Source organism: Dendrobates tinctorius, unplaced genomic scaffold (assembly GCF_039654945.1).
Source record: "Dendrobates tinctorius isolate UK_male_01 unplaced genomic scaffold, ASM3965494v1 ptg000304l, whole genome shotgun sequence".
Classification (NCBI taxonomy): domain Eukaryota; kingdom Metazoa; phylum Chordata; class Amphibia; order Anura; family Dendrobatidae; genus Dendrobates; species Dendrobates tinctorius.
In genome coordinates this window covers 4534611-4551504 of record NW_027361971.1, presented here as the reverse complement: position 1 = coordinate 4551504, position 16894 = coordinate 4534611, and the positions used below count along the sequence as shown (strand labels likewise).

Here is a 16894-nt window from a genome sequence, read left to right as displayed (position 1 = left end):
ATTTCCTTTCCCAACCTTGCTTTGATACATTTCAATACAGACACTGGAAAGAGCCACTGATTAAGATGCTCCCCCCCCCCCACAAGCAGAATAACCAAGCACACATAACAGCAACCCTGGCACATGCTGCAAACACGTTTTCTGCAGCACTGCCGAATGTCTGTGGAGAAAATCTCTTGCACCAGGAGACTTCACCTATTAAAAGTTTCTGCACAAAACAAATAACGCTGCCCTTTATCTTGACAAACAAACTTACTTTACCACCTTCATCACCTCACTTTCCAACAATATAAAATTTATCTTTGGCACTTTTCCCTCCATCCCCAGTTCTTAAGTGCAACACTGACAATAATCTGGCCACTAGTTATAAAGAAAAAAATTGAACATGTCCAAAAATAGTCTTCCAAATTCCTAATAGCATACATCCTATTCCCTATTGCACTTCAAAAAGGTCACTTCCTACCCTGTTGTATGCATGGCTCCCCGATCCCGCATGGCTCGGCTCCCCTCGTCCTACTCACCCTCCTCGCGCCGTCCCTGCATCTCCGTTGTCCCGGCAGCTGTTCCTGTGCCCAGCGGTCACGTGGTACCACTCATTAAGGTAATGAATATGCGCTCCACGCCTATGAAAGTGGAGACATGTGCATATTCATTACCTTAATGACCATGTAAACGCTCAACACAGGGGAAGAGCTGCCGGCACTGGGAGAGAGATGCAGGGACAGAGATGCAGCGACAGCACGAGGAAGGTGACTATGATGTCTTCTTAAAGTCGGAGACTGTAGTTATCACTGTGTCACAGCCCCCGGCTTCTGCCGCTGCTCCCCCTCTTCCACTGGCTTTCTGGACAATGACTCATGTATAAGCCGAGGAGGGCATTTTCAGCAAAAAAAAATTTGCTAAAAATCTCGGCTAAAACATGAGTATATACGGTAACTCAATTCTTGAGCCTTTAGACTATAATCGCACATTGCATTTTTGCAGCTTTTTTATGCAAATGAAAATCTGCTTTTTACGGGACCAACAAAAGCTATGAGATTTCAGAAATCTCATGTACATACATTGTTTTTTTTTTCCCTGACTAAATTGGAAAACTGCAGCATGTCAATTCTCTCAGCATTTTCCCATCCAGAGAAAGCAATGCGTAAGTGCAAAAAAGCAGCAAAAATGCTGAAAAAAATATTCCCATAAGTTTTTGCTGCTTTTTTAGTAAAAAAAAAAAAAAAAAAAAAGGTATAGCAGGATGTGAAAACCATTTAATTTTGAGATTTTCTCAAGTTTAAACCAAAATGTCTTGGTCTCCTCACATGAGAATGGCAGTTATTATTACAGTTTAATTAAATTAGTGAAATGTGTTAAAGTAAACTAAGTGCTGCTAAACTAAAGCGCTGCGAAATATGTTGGCGCTATAGAAATAAAATTATTATTATTATAAGCCTGACCAATGTACGAAACTGAACAATACCTGACCAACTCGATGGCCTGACCCATGTGTAAACGTAAACAGCGCCTGACCTCCAAAAATCTCTGCTAATGTCTTAGGTAAGTAAACTATTCCTGACCAATTCAACTCCCCCACTCTTTTTATATTTTGTAATTATATATTTTTTCATAAACTTGTTTGTCCAGAATATTCACAATTTTTTCAGACATAAAAATCTTTCTTGACTAAATAATTTGATCAAGTTGAACTTCTTTGATTTAGCGAATCCTGCTTTGAACAGGGGGTTGGACCAGATGGCCCAGGAGGTCCCTTCCAACTCTATGATTCTTTCAAAACAAGTATTATGGTTTCACATACTGCATGTCATTGGTAGCCCAACAATTTGCAATGTTCATGCATGTATGGTGGAAGCAAAGCTGAACTTTGGGACCCAGGAAAATGCAACAAAAAAGCAGCAAGAAAAGCCAGCAAAACCAGATTTTTTGTCTGCAACCTTGTTACTGCCAAGAGATCAGGTTTTGGCTGCAGAAAAAAAAAAACAAAACAAAAAAAAAACAAAACAAAAAAAAAAACAGTGTGTGAACATAGCTTTACACTCTACAGAAACTGCCCCTACTAAAATCTCTAATGATCTACTAACAACTCAATGGCATGGTCATTCTGATTCTTCCATATCTCTCTGCAGTATGAGACTGTAAATCACAAACCCTTCCTCACTGTGCTCTACTCTATTGTGGACTTAAGGACAATGCTCTCGTTTTTGGTTCTGTCTATAAATAAACTGCAGTTTTCTTTGGAAAAAAAAAACTTTTAAACTTGAAAAAATATATTGTAATCAAACTAAAAATGTATTAGTTATTTGATGTTTAAGCATGCATCCTCATGTATTTCTTCCCTGAAGCAGAGGTTCAACCAGTTAAGCTATAGGTTCATGCCAATTCTGAGTCCTAAACTAGATATACCATAATTCTGTTATAGTTAATTTAACTAAAATACTGCTTGTGTAGCATTATGTTTAGCTTCCCACTTTGGTAAGGTCATTTCAAAAATTATTGCAGTGCTGAGAACTAATGAAGTCGATAAGGTAATGAAAATTAAAACTGCTTTCAGGAAGGCAAACCTCAATGTCATTAAGGGGCTGGAGACAACAGCCACTGCTGAGGGACGCTTTCAGTGCAATAAAGCAGTTTTATATGCACTGCACAATTTTTGTGAACCAGCGTTCCTAGGAACACTTCTTTTCACAATATTTGTGCTGTCTATACAGGGTGGTTTACATAAGATCATTGTTCTTGGCAGTGCATCATCCTGTGTTATCACCTGCACTGCAAGGATCAGTGGCAGCCTATGGCACTAAACACAATCTGTTGGTAATCAGTAATGCTGATTATCAGGGTACATCTCAACCTGGTATCACCCTGTGTAAACAGACTATTTAACTCCTTAACGATTGCCGATACGCCTTTTAGCAGCGACAGTTAAAGCCCCCGTTACACACTGTGATATCGCTAGCAATATCGCTGTAAAGTCTCCGATTTTGTGACGTTGCAGCGATATTGCTAGCGATATCGCTACATGTGATACTTACCTCCGACCGGCTCCCCCGCTGGTTATCGCTGATCGCGCGAGAAGCTCCTGGATCATTCCTCGTCGGCCACTTCCTGCGGAGCCGACGAGCGAAGCGTGGAGCCGGGCGGGAGGACATCAGGATTGCCGCATCTGATAAGTAAGTAGCGATCCCCGACCCCAGCGATGTCGCTGGTGAGATCTGCCTGTGTGGCAGCTCACTAGCGACCACCTAGCGATGCACCAGCGATCCTGACCGCGTCATATCGCTGGTCCATCGCTAGGTGTAACGGTACCCTAAGGGTACTTATTCCTCAGAAAACAGATGGATAATGCCAGCTCACCATTGTAGTTAGTAGGAGTCCACTGTGCAAGGAACCACGAGCCGACCACTCATGTATAGCAATTGCAGGAAAAGGAAGAAATGTTCCAGCTTCTGGTAAAATATTGTCAAGCTTGATAAACAACAACAGTGTTCAAAACGCATCACTTGCTCCTGTTCCTATCCACTATTTTTTAATTGTTTTTTTGATGGAATAAAGATTACTCTGAAAATTTTACCAGAAGCTGGAACATTTCTTCCTTTTCCTGCAATTACTTATTTCTAAGCGCCATTAAAAAGCGGCACTGAGGAATAAGTGTATAGTGCCCCCCAGCATTGGAAAATCTCCAGGGTCTCGGCTACTCGCAGTAGCGGAGATCTCAGAGAACATGACTTGGGATGACCGCAGGGAGAGATGCCCAGGAAGTTCTGAACGCGTTTCGAACGCTGTGCGAGTCTAAGAACACTGAGTCTAAGAATGCACAGCGTTCGAAACACGTTCAGAACTTCCTGGGCATCTCTCCCTGCGGTCATCACATGCCAGGGTGAAAAGCGCAAATGACGATCATAGCAGCCATGTTTGTATTTTTAATGGAATAAAGAAAACCTTGGATTTTATGTCTTGAGCTGGACATCTTTTTTTCTATGAAGTATTTCAAGACGTCTTGGTGGAGACGTGTCCTTGCTCGGACTTTGCTGCATTGCTGGTGACTGAAGGGGTGAGCTGAAATTGATCCTTTTTTTCCCTATATCTCTCCAGTAGCACCAAGTCCTACAGCTGAGCACAAGGTACCTCTCCAGTAGCACCAAGTCCTACAGCTGAGCACAAGGTATCTCTCCAGTAGCACCAAGTACTACAGCCGAGCACAAGGTACCTCTCCAGTAGTACCAAGTACTCAGTCGAGCACAAGGTACCACTTCAGTAGCACTAAGTACTACAGCCGAGCACAAGGTACCTCTCCAGTAGCACCAAGTACTACAGCCGAGCACAAGGTACTTCTCCAGTAGCACCACGTACTACAGCTGAGCACAAGGTACCTCTCCAGTAGTACCAAGTACAGCTGAGCACAAGGTACCTCTCCAGTAGCACTAAGTCCTACAGCTGAGCACAAGGTACCTCTCCAGTAGCACCAAGTACTACAGCCGAGCACAAGGTACCTCTCCAGTAGCACCAAGTACTACAGCTGAGCACAAGGTTCCTCTCCAGTAGTACCAAGTACTCCAGCCGAGCACAAGGTACCTCTCCAGTAGCACCAAGTACTACAGCCGAGCACAAGATACCTCTCCAGTAGTACCAAGTACTCAGCCGAGCACAAGGTACCTCTTCAGTAGCACCAAGTAATACTGTCGAGCACAAATTACTTCTCCAGTAGCACCAAGTACTACAGCCGAGCACAAGGTACTTCTCCAGTAGCACCACGTACTACAGCTGAGCACAAGGTACCTCTCCAGTAACACCAAGTCCTACAGCTGAGCACAAGGAACCTCTCCAGTAGCACCAAGTCCTACAGCTGAGCACAAGGTATCTATCCAGTAGCACCAAGTAGTACAGCCGAGCACAAGGTACCTCTCCAGTAGTACCAGGTACTTAGCCGAGCACAAGGTACCTCTCCAGTAGTACCAAGTACTACAGCCGAGCACAAGGTACCTCTCCAGTGGCACCAAATAATACTGCCGAGCATGAAGTACCTCTCCAGTAGCACCAAGTACTCCCGCCGAGCACAAGGTACTTCTCCAGTAGCACCACGTACTACAGCTGAGCATAAGGTATCTCTCCAGTAGCACCAAGTACTACAGCCGAGCACAAGGTACCTCTCCAGTAGCAACAAGTCCTACAGCCGAGCACAAGGCACCTCTCCAGTAGCACCAAGTTCTACAGCTGAGCACAAAGCACCTCTCCAGTAGCACCAAGTCCTACAGCTGAGCACAAGGTACCTCTCCAGAAGCACCAAATACCAGTGTAGCACAAGACCCCTGTGATTTAACCCCTTCGGGACCTTGCGATTTTCCAGTTTTAGTTTTTTCCTCCCCTTTTTCTCAGAGGCATAACTTTTTTATGTATCTGTCCTTATAGCCATATGGAGGGCATGCTTCTTGCGGGACGAGTTGTACTTTTGAATGACACCATTCATTTTACCATGTGTTGCACTGGAAAGCGGGAAAACAATTCCAAATGCATTGAAATTGTAAAAAAAAAAATGCAATTTCACAATAGTTTTGAGATTTTATTTACCATATGATTCTCCGGGTCAGAATGAGAAAGCAGATAAAAATCTGTAGGTTTTTTTTTTTATTATTTAAGTGGTGAAAAAAAATTTCTGAAATTTGTAAAACAAAAGTGTCGCCATTGTCCAAGGCTGGTAGTGTTTTCATTTTTCGGGATATGGGGCTGTGTAATAGCTCACTTTTTGTGTACTGAGCTGACATTTTTATTGAAATAATGTGGGGTAGATACAATAATTTGATTGCCTCTTATTGCATTTTATCGCAATGTTGCGGCGGTCCAAAAAAATTTAATTCTGGCATTTTTATTTTTCTTCTCGTTAAACTGTTTACCGATTGGATTAATTTAGAATAGATTTTGATAGATCAGACTTTTACGAATGCAGCAATACCAAATATGTGGGTTTTTTTAAATGATATTTTTAATGGGGCAAAGAAGGGTGATTTAATAATTTTTAAACATTTTTTCCTCACTTTTTACTGTATTTAATATCTCCTTAGGAGACTGGAAGCTGGGATCATCCGACTGCCTGTGCTGCAGAAAGCAGGGCATCAGCTCTGCTTATGTATAGAGAAAATCACAATATATGAACACCGGCCACAGGCCAGCATTCACAAAATGATTGTGATGACAGGCACTGGGGTCACCAGCAGACTCATGGCTGTCATGACAAGTCATCAGTGGCCTGTGATCACAAGACAGGGGTGCAGATGGTTGGGGATGAATGATGGTTCCGACCAGCGAGTGTTAAATCCAGCTGTCAGTGATGGACAACGGGATTTAACTGGTTAACAGCTGCAGGCAGAGTTCCACCACAAGGGCTGTTAAAAGGCACATGATGACTGATTATATCAATCAACATGTGTGAGGGGGGAAGGGGGCCTGTGGGCTCAAATCAAAGGCAAGGACACGACCTTTGACGTAACTATATGTGAAAGGTCGTGAAGGGGTAAATATTATGTGTTACTTTACTTTTTATTTCAGAAATTGATAGTTTGTATGAAAATAAGCAACTTCGCAATACACCTTATCAGAGAAATTTGCTTTACTCCACCAGGACTGATCGTTCATTCTCAAAATGTTCAATTCTCAGGTAAGATCTGTGTTCAGAGAAGAGGGATTGTTACATTACTGGGATAGTAGCAACTGGTATCTCGTATTAAAGGGGAGAGAGAGGAGGAGGAGGAGGAGCTAGAACCAAGCTCCTCGCTTCTCCATGCAATATGATCAGTAGCAACTGCCATCTTCTACCTCGGAATTGAGAATTTTAAGAATTAATGATCAATTTAGGCAGATAAAGAAAAAAAAAAAAGTTGCTTGTTTTCATGCATATTACATATTTAAGATACTAAAATGACGGTTATTATTTAGGCAAAAAAAAAAGTTTGGAGCAGACGTAAAAGGTGATTGCTGCAACCAATCAGGTAGGAAACACAGCCTCCAGTAGCCTTGCAAGAAGAGTGGCAGAGAATCAGTAAGGGAAGTATACGGTATCTTCGTAGTTTAGAGGATTCAGCCTTTTACCAAATATATAAATCCAAGTTCACAACTTCTCCCCACAGCAATATCAGGGGGGGGGGGGGATTCATTTTCTTACCACATAATTCTTCTTAACGTGTCATTCCCTGTGCTTTCTCCATTATGGTCATCAACAGTGCTTCATATTATGTCAGCGTCAGTGCGTTCCCATATATCCTAGAGTAATCCACATATGTAATGCACAGTCCATCCAAAAAGTATCAACCTCGGTGCTCTCCCATAAATGTCATCCATTGTGTCACTGCAGGTGTGAAGTACAGTGCCCTCATATATGTCCTCCATACATAGCATCCACGGTTCTCCCCTCATGGGTTAACTATAGTGCCCCACATCCCTGCCCCTGTTTCTCATGTTCCTCTTCTGCTATCCTGCTTCATTAATCTTCTCCATAATCATCCTTGCCCCTTGGCATGCTGCTTCGCCTCCCCCACTTGGACTTTTCTCAGTAGTCTTAATTCTTGCAGATTGAGGGGAAGGTTTAAAGAGACTCAAGGGCTGAACTCGAGTGCCAGCGCATGGCTCCTGCTGAGTAATGCAGGCAGAGCTATGACATCATGATCACGCTACCTGCATCAAGGAAACGGTAACGGTCGAGGCAGAAACCTGAGGATTTCCAGGTAACGACCAGGCCCCATCACTACTCCTTACAATCCGAGTAGTTGCAGCTGGAGCTGGGCTGTGTCCTGTATACAGTCTCGCTCATTCTGCTTATCTCGTATGTGCTCCCAGGTTCTAGGAACGCTGTTGAGTCTCCAACTCTCACCTACCGAGCTAGTGGTAGAAATGGTCCTTCTTTAAAGCCTCACTTTGCGTATTGTGAGGATTGCAGCAATTTTATTTTCTGAAAAACTCAAAGCTGAAATGCAAATAAAGTACATACGGCTACAGGTTGATCTACAAAACTGACATCAATGAAGAAAACTATCTAGTGAGTATTCAGCAATTCCTCAACAGGGGCCCAAGGATGCATAAAGCACATGTTACATGGGTACATATTGAAAATGTTAAATCACTTGACTATTGACCCTTGATAAGCCTAAATGATCAACCAATTTTGTTTCCTTTATGCATTCCTCCGAATTTCAGCAGTGAAAATCAGAATTATATTTTTAATGATCGCTTGTATGAGGCTTTATTTTCTCCAGAGCTCATTTTATTTTTCAATGGTCTTCAGGAGTTAATATAAGTTATGTAATTCATGAAAAATGTTTTTCTAGTTTGTGACATGAATATAGAATAAAAAATATATATATTTTCTTTTCTTCAGACTACATACACAGTAACAAATAAGCCGTTTTAATTCAAACGTGTACAGGGCTATACTTTCTGCTCAGATTCAATCAAATGCAGCAAGATGGATTGGACAGCGCTTCCCAGTACAGATGGACAATAACCAAAATATTCAGTGACAGCAGTCCAGGAATGTAACGCAAAGAAGTGGAGTATTCTGCAATGGCTGAGTCAGTCACCAGATCTCAACCCCATGGAGCAGCAATTCACATGCCAAAAGGAAATCGGTCAGCAGGTTTTTGCCTTGTAATCTGAAGACAGCATGCTGAAGAGGTTAAAACATCAATATCAGCAATACATCTAAAGCCTGTTTCACACTTCCGTTTTTGTGTCCGCCAAACGGATCAGTTTCCGTTTTTTTGACGGAAACGGATGCAAACGGATCCGTTTTTAAAAAACGGATCCGTTTTTTTGACGGATCCGCGGTAACCGCTAATGGAAATCTATGGGACAAAAAAAACGGATCCTGCTAAAAATGGCGGATCCGTTTTTTAACGGAAACCAACGGATTTTGACGGATTTGAAAAAACGGAAGTGTGAATCAGGCCTTATCAAGGACAAGGTTTTGTTGACATGTAATGATTGTTTTAGCACCAGTTAACATTGCTGGACACAGCAGCATATGCCTGGCGGTCCGACACCCCCTCCTTTGGTAAGCAAATCACTTTCTATTGTGGGCGGAGTTAGCTTTCTCAACTCTGCTACATTCCTAAATCTAAAAGCTCTGACTGTGTCACAACGGCTGCACCCAGTAAAGTAAGTGATACATAGTTGGATTCAGTGTCTCTTTGCCTACATTATGCTGCTCTCAGATGAGGTAGCAAAAATCTGCTGACAGATTCCATTTAAGACAAAACTTAAGGCGCAAGTACCCACAAACAAGCCACAAATTAAGTCAGCTGCAGTAAATGCCTGGCAAACCATCACAAAGGAGGAAACCCAGCGTTTGGTAACTTCTGTGGCTTTCAGACTTGAGGAAATCATTGCCTGCAAAGGATTCTGTACAAAGTATTAAAAATGAACATTTTCTTTATGGCAAAGTTAACTTGTCCTATTACTTTTGATCCCCTGAAATGAGGAGGCTTTATAGAAAAATGGTTGCAATTCTTAAACATTTCACAGGATATTATTAATCAACCCCTTTAATTAAACTTGAAAGTTTACATTTCAATTGCATTTCAGTTGTTGCATTTTAAATAAAAAATAGTGTCATGCAGAGTCCCACAGATTCGGTCACTGTCCAAATATTTCTGGACCTAACTGTATATAGATAAATGATAATAGAATCCGTAAAACTGGTGTTTTCGTCATTGAACCCTCTGCACTCTCTGGGATTTTTGGTTCAGTGGGCAGTCCTGACAGTTCTCTCTGTATGCACACCTATACAAGGAACGCTGTTAATTATTAACAAGACTTCCCCACTGGATCCAAAATTCCAGAAAGAGCAGAGGATTAAATGACTAAATCACAGGTCATATGGAATCTTTTCTAAAAAAAAAAGCAGACAATTAGTCCGCTCAGCTCACCCTGCTATATAACATGGTGCCTGCAGAGTGGGTCTCCAGTCTCATGGTGACAGGTTCTCTTTAATTGCCAAATTCATAAATAGCTGCCTAATGAAACAAAACTAAATCTATTTCTGTAGGTGAACTTTTTCCAGAATAATAAGTATCTGCCATAAATGTTGTGGAAAGCCAGGATTTCATTTCTGGGATCTGTTCACATCCCTGCTGCCAAGCACAGATTAGCAGAGAATCTATGTCTCGCACAGTTCATTACCGCTTGCTCGCTGTTTTGCTTACCTCCCCCTTTTCATTTCGAATTAGTGTGTTGAACTCTTTTCCCTCAAGGCACAGGAAGTCTTCCCCAGGTAGTAGGATGCCACACTTTGTAGCAATGGCACGAGCTGTGTTTATATTGTCACCAGTAACCATGCGTACAGTAATCCCTGCTCTCTGGCACTTCAGTATAGCCTCTGGCACCTACAGAAGAGACAAAACAATAGGAGACAGAATAGAGCAAAAAAAAAGAAATAGAGCTGACACTTGAACAAAGATAGAGATACCAGCCATATCTCCTGCAGTCAGTGTTTTGTTTAAGCTTTTTATGGCATTTACAATTGTTTTTGTAGATGTTTTTGGAGTTCAACAAAACAGCATACAGAGAAAAATGTCAAAAAAATGCCATATCTAGATCATGCAGCATTTTAATAACACTGACCTCATCCTCCTCCGCCCCCCAAAAAAACAAAAACTCTCACTCTGAAACACTGTGCATGTAGTCATTTAATATTTTATTATAAACTTTTAAATATCATCTGGTGGCAAGGTGGCAAAAAAAGGTTTAAAAACGAAAAGTCATACAGTTTGCTTGAGTATAGCTCCTGATCGTGCGGGAAACTTACAAGATTTTCTTGTATAACAACTAAACAACACTGTGATAAAGTAAAAAAAAAAAAAAACAGCAAACAATAGGTCACAGTCATCATTTGCATGCTACTAGATTGGTGGTCATTTGTAACTTTTACAGACACAGAAGTATATGGCGATCAGATGAGACTATGGAAGCTGTGTAAATGTTGCATTACCAAGGGACGTAAATGCATTATGGAAGAAAATTCATTCTAGTAATACGTTACCTCTGGACGAACAGGGTCTTCAATGCCCACCACAGCAATACAAGTGAGGTCAGACAAGATGTCAGCTTCGTTATCCCAGTCAGGTTCGGTGCCTGCTGGGAAGTCCCGATATGCCAAACAAATAGTACGCAGACCGTCACACGCCATTGGCTCAATTACTTTTTTTACCATTTCATCCCGGTCTCTTGTTTTAAATGGGCATACCTCGCCACCTTGATCCAAAATTTTTGTACATCTATGCAACAAAAAGAAAATACATTAGTATGTGGGAAAAATATCCTTTTTTGAGAGCAATCGTGTGCAAAGTTTTTGAGGGCATTATAAGAGATGACCTGCAGAAATATATTGTAGATAATATAATAGCTGCCAGCCAGCATGGATTCATGAAGAATAAGTCATGTCTAACTAACATGTTGGACTTCTATTAGGAGGTAAGTGCAAATCTGGATGCTGGCAATGCGGCTGAAGTGATTTATCTAGACTTTGCAAAGGCATTTGATACAGTTCCACATAACAACCTTATACTGAACTCCATAACCAGTGACTGGGGGAAACTATATGCAGATGGGTAAGGAATTGGCTAAATGACAGGAAACAAAGAGTCGTCATAAATGGTACGTGCTCTAAATGGGATATAGTCAGCAGTGGGTTCCGCAGGGATCTGTGCTAGGAAAGATTCATTTTACCCTCTTTATTATTGACCTTGTAGATGGGATTGCGTGTAAAGTGTCAGTCTTTGCTGATGACACCAAACTATGTAGGATATTAAAAATCTGACCTTGACATTACAATATTGCAAAACGATCTGGATAAGATGTCTGAATGGACAAACATTTGGCAAATGAGATTTAATGTAGATAAATGTAGAATAATGCACCTAGGATGGAGTAATCCTAATGCTGCATATACAATAAATGGGAGTATACCCGGGACTACAGAACAGAAGGACTTGGGTATTCTGGTTACAAGGGAGCAGCAGTACTCAATGTCAAGCAGCAGCAGCCGCAAAAGCAAGCAAGATTTTAGGGTGTATAAAAAGAGAGGCAATCCCGCGATCCCAATATATTATTACCCCCTTATAAATCCCTGGTGAGGCCATATCTAGAATACGGGACCCAGTTCTGAACTCTACATTTTAAAAAGGATATTCAGAAGTTAAGAGTCAGTTCAATGGCGGGCAACTGGATTATTACAAGGGATGGAAGGAATCTCATATGTGGAGAGGTTGGAAAATTTGGACTTGTTTAGCTTAGAATAAAAGATATCTTAGAGGAAATCTTACTTATATATGTAAATACAAGTGTGGTCAGTGCAAGGGACTGGCAGATCACTTATTCCTTCCATACTAAGGACCAGGGGACACTCATTACGGGCGGAAGAAAGGTGATTCCTGCAGCTAAACAGGAAAGGGTTCTTTACAGTTACAGCAGTCAGACTGTGGTAGGTAGTAATGGCAAACACTAGAACAGCTTTTAAGAGAGAGTGGAGGATTTCTTCAGTACATATAACATTGTCGGTTATAGCCAATTTAGCGACAAAAATTGTATAATTGATGGAGAAATGTTGAACTTGATGGACCTGGGGTATTTTTACAACCTATGTAACAAGTTGCTCTCAGTTCTTACTTGCGTAAAATTATTTCAGAGGCGCCTTTGCTGTACATGCGGAAACCTCCTCCAGTCTCGCTGAGCACTGTGCTCATGGACTTGCGCACTGAATTAAAGGTATACACTTTGTAGAGTTTCTCTTCAGGAATCTCATTACGAACAGCTTGGTAATCTTGCTTCAGGTCCAAAACAAATCCCAGCAGAGCACATTCAGTCTTATTACCCACTTGTCTTGGAAGACCACCTTCTTTTTCTGGGGGCTGTAGATTGTGTGAAGATGACAAAAAGCTTGTTAACACAGATAAAGGTAGAACGTTAGTATAGTAATACAGTTTGCTAAATGAAATAGAAAGAATTTTTTGTCTTTTTTGGGAGATTTCCTAGAACGGAGACTTAACGTGATGTCCAGTAACGTTAGATTACAAAAGTTGTCTAAAGATAGAAAAAGCCATTTCTTGTTTGACAAATGTAAAACAAAATCACCTACTAATATAACAGTACTTTAAATTACCACTCCAGTGGGTTTGTTTCATTGCAGCGCTGGAGTGGTGCTACTAATCTAAGTTCTATGCCCCTAGTACTCACCAGCCACTGTCTTTATCTGTTAGGTTGGGTTCATATTGCGTTATGGCGCTGCGTTTAACGCATCCATTACATAGCAGCATTAACACTATGTGACGGATGCGTTAATGCACCCATAGACTGCCATAACGTGGCGCATCGCTAACACATGTCATAATCGGCATGCGTTAGCCATGTGCCATCATTCTGTGACGGCCCCTCGGACGCGGTCTGCAGCGTTCGAGGGTCCGTCACTGCTAGCACAGATGGAGCGTGATTGCATAATGCGATCAAAAATAGGAGTAGCGTTAGCGCAGTACGTTTAACGAAAGCGTTGAACGGACTGCTCTAACGCAATATGAACCTAGCCTTATGGGCGCCGCTCCAGCAGTTGCTGACCTGCAGATCACTCCAGTGCGTGCTGGGCGAGCCGGAAGTCACTACTCAGTGTAAGTCTAGGAGAGCCAGAACAAGGTCAGAACGATGATCCCACAGACTTACACCGAGAACTTGTGGCCGTTACCTATGACTTCCGATCATTCAGAAGTTGTGGTCACAAGATGATGGATCGAGACCGCAGTGGTGCCGGGAAGAGCAGAACACAGCGGCTGGGGAGCATAAGATTAGAGTCAGGGAATTTTAATTAGTGGCACCACTTGAGCACTGAAATAAAAAAAAAAAAAGAACAACGCAAGAGTGATGATTTAATTATTAAGACTGGCAGATTTCAGTTTCTAAACTACAGGTGTCATTCTGATATACACTGTGTGCAGAATTATTAGGCAAATGAGCATTTTGATCACATCATCCTTTTTACACATGTTGTCCCACTGCAAGCTGTAAAGGCTTGAAATCCAACTGCCAATTATGTAAATCAGGTGATTTGCATCTCTGTAATGAGGAGGGGTGTGGTCTAATGACATCAACACCCTATATAAGGTGTGCTTAATTATTAGGCAACTTCCTTTCCTTTGGCTAAATGGGTCAGAAGAAAGATTTGACAGACTCTGAAAAGTCAAAAATTGTGAGATGTCTTGCAGAGGGATGCAGCAGTCTTGAAATTGCCAAACTTTTGAAGCATGATCACCAAACAATCAAGCGTCTCATGGCAAATAGCCAACAGGGTAGCAAGAAGTGTGTTGATAAAGAAAGGCGCAAAATAACTGCCCATGAATTGAGGAAAATCAAGCGTCAAACTGCCAAGATGCCATTTGCCACCAGTTTTGCCATATTTCAGAGCTGCAACGTTACTGGAGTATCAAAAAGCACAAGGTGTGCCATACTCAGGGACATGGACATGTTAAGGAAGGCTGAAAAATGACCACCTCTGAACAAGAGACATAAGATAAAACGTCAAGACTGGGCCAAGAAATATCTTAAGACTGATTTTTCTAAGGTTTTATGGACTGATGAAATGAGAGTGACTCTTGATGGGCCAGATGGATGGGCCCGAGGCTGGATCAGTAAAGGGCAGAGAGCTCTACTCCGACTCAGATGCCAGAAAGGTTGAGGTGGGGTACTGGTATGGGCTGGTATCATCAAAGATGAACTTGTGGGACCTTTTCGGGTTGAGGATGGAGTGAAGCTCAACACCCAGACCTACTGCCAGTTTCTGGAAGACACCTTCTTCAAGCAGTGGTACAGGAAGAAGTCGGTATCGTTCAAGAAAAACATGATTTTCATGCAGGACAATGCTCCATCACATGCATCCAAATACTCCACAGCGTGGCTGGCCAGTAAAGGTCTTAAAGAAAAAATGGCATGGCCCCCTTGTTCACCTGATCTGAACTCCATAGAGAACCTGTGGTCCCTCATAAAATGTGAGATCTACAGGGAGGGAAAACAGTACACCTCTCGGAACAGTGTCTGGGAGGCTGCGGTGGCTGCTGCACGCAATGTCAATCGTAAACAGATCAAACAACTGACAGAATGTATGGATGGAAGGCTTTTGAGTGTCATTGTAAAGAAAGGTGGCTATATTGGTCACTGATTTTTTTGTTTTTGAATGTCAGAAATGTTTATTTCTAAATTTTGTGTTGTTATATTGGTTTACCTGGTGAAAATAAACAAGTGAGATCAGTATATATTTGGTTTTTATTAAGTTGCCTAATAATTCTGCACAGTAATAGTTACCTGAAAAAACAGATATCCTGCTAAGATAGCCAAATCTAAAAAAAAACCACTCCAACTTCCAAAAATATTAAGCTTTGATATTTATGAGTCTTTTGGGTTGATTGAGAACATAGTTGTTGTTCAATAATAAAAAGAATCCTCTCAAATACAACTTGCCTAATAATTTTGCACGCAGTGTAGGCAGGCAGTTCCCTTCACCATCTGGCACACGACTATGATGGAGGTGTCTGTCTGTTCATTAGCGAAGGGATCACTAAGAGATCAGTCACCAGTAGAGGTAGCTGACAGTAGCTTATCCCCCTCCACTTAAGAGGACATTTTCCTTGTGGGAACATACAGCCATCAAAAGGCCACCCCATACACATTAGATGAAAATCTGCCAAGCCCACCGATTTCACGCCAATCTAACATCTGAGGCGTTTGCTGACATCCCAACATCAGAGGAAAAAGGATTGCGCAGAGAAGGGCTATCATTTTGAATGCCAGATCCTCTTGTTTTAAGGAGAAATTAACTGCAGTCAGATGTTTAGCAGACGCTTTCTCCTCTTTTCTTGTCGAAAACACATGACTGCTTACATGACCAAGTACTCAAGTGTATGGAGGAATCAGGATAGCGGTCTGACAAACGGAAAACTCATGTAATAGCTACCTAATGTGTATGACGAGTTTAAGATGTATGGCCAGCTTCAGAACTGCATTTATTGGAAAGTATATGTACTATGAATTTATGCAATTTAGTGAAGCATATGGCATTGGGAGAAGACTCTCTCCATTAAAAGGATATTTTTTTTTTTTACATAGCAATTTTTTTTATATAGGATTTTATATGCTCTATTGGAATACTACAACCAACCCCAAGGTTTGTTCCAATTCCTAGAACAGGTGTGTCACCATACTGTTATAGCATACACCAAACTCTCTCTACAGGAGTCTTGTTCTGGATTTATACATACTTACCAAGATCTTTGATGTATATGCTGAGTTAATAGATATTCCATTGACAACCAGGTCTAATATTTTTGGGTTCAGTGCCTCAGGGTCAGGAATTTGTCTATAGTGAGTCCCACACACATATGCTTGAACCACAGTCATACGATTCATGGTTAAGGTGCCAGTCTTGTCAGAACATATAGCTGTAGCATTACCCATAGTTTCACAAGCATCCAAGTGACGTACAAGGTTATTATCCTTCATCATTTTCTAAAAAAACACAAATAAAAGCATAACAGGGAAAAGCTTGGATGTCAAAGAAGTGTTGTAGTGGTAAATTTTACATGCGGTTAGAACCAAAATTATTTAACCTCCATTTTGTTTTAGGTTTATTAGCAAATTTTGTGAACTTTCTGCAGTTTGCAATAAACCTAACAAGAACAATTTAAAAGTAGTCTGTCACAGGCTTTTGTTACCCCAACTGAGAGCAACAGGATATAGGGGCACAGACCCCACTTCCAGTGATGTGTCACTTACTGGGCTCCATGCTGTAATTGTAACAAAATCACTGTTTGTTTCTGAATGCTGAGCTCAGGATAACCTCACGCGCCACTAATAGGCAGCGTCTTGTGTTCACTGT

The 16894-nt window shown here is 41.5% G+C and overlaps 1 protein-coding gene across 5 annotated transcripts in view; it reads right to left on the bottom strand.

Annotated features, from left to right (window-relative positions):
* Positions 1-16894, bottom strand: part of ATP2B4 (ATPase plasma membrane Ca2+ transporting 4) — a 286539-nt gene that overhangs the window by 63197 nt on the left and 206448 nt on the right. For all 5 annotated transcript variants that reach the window (XM_073560761.1, XM_073560762.1, XM_073560764.1 and 2 more), the window contains 4 exons: positions 16282-16524; positions 12649-12890; positions 11024-11258; positions 10188-10367 (listed from right to left, as the gene is read on the bottom strand). In XM_073560761.1, coding sequence (XP_073416862.1) covers positions 10188-10367; positions 11024-11258; positions 12649-12890; positions 16282-16524 — 900 coding nt within the window. The remainder of the gene's footprint in view (positions 1-10187; positions 10368-11023; positions 11259-12648; positions 12891-16281; positions 16525-16894) is intronic.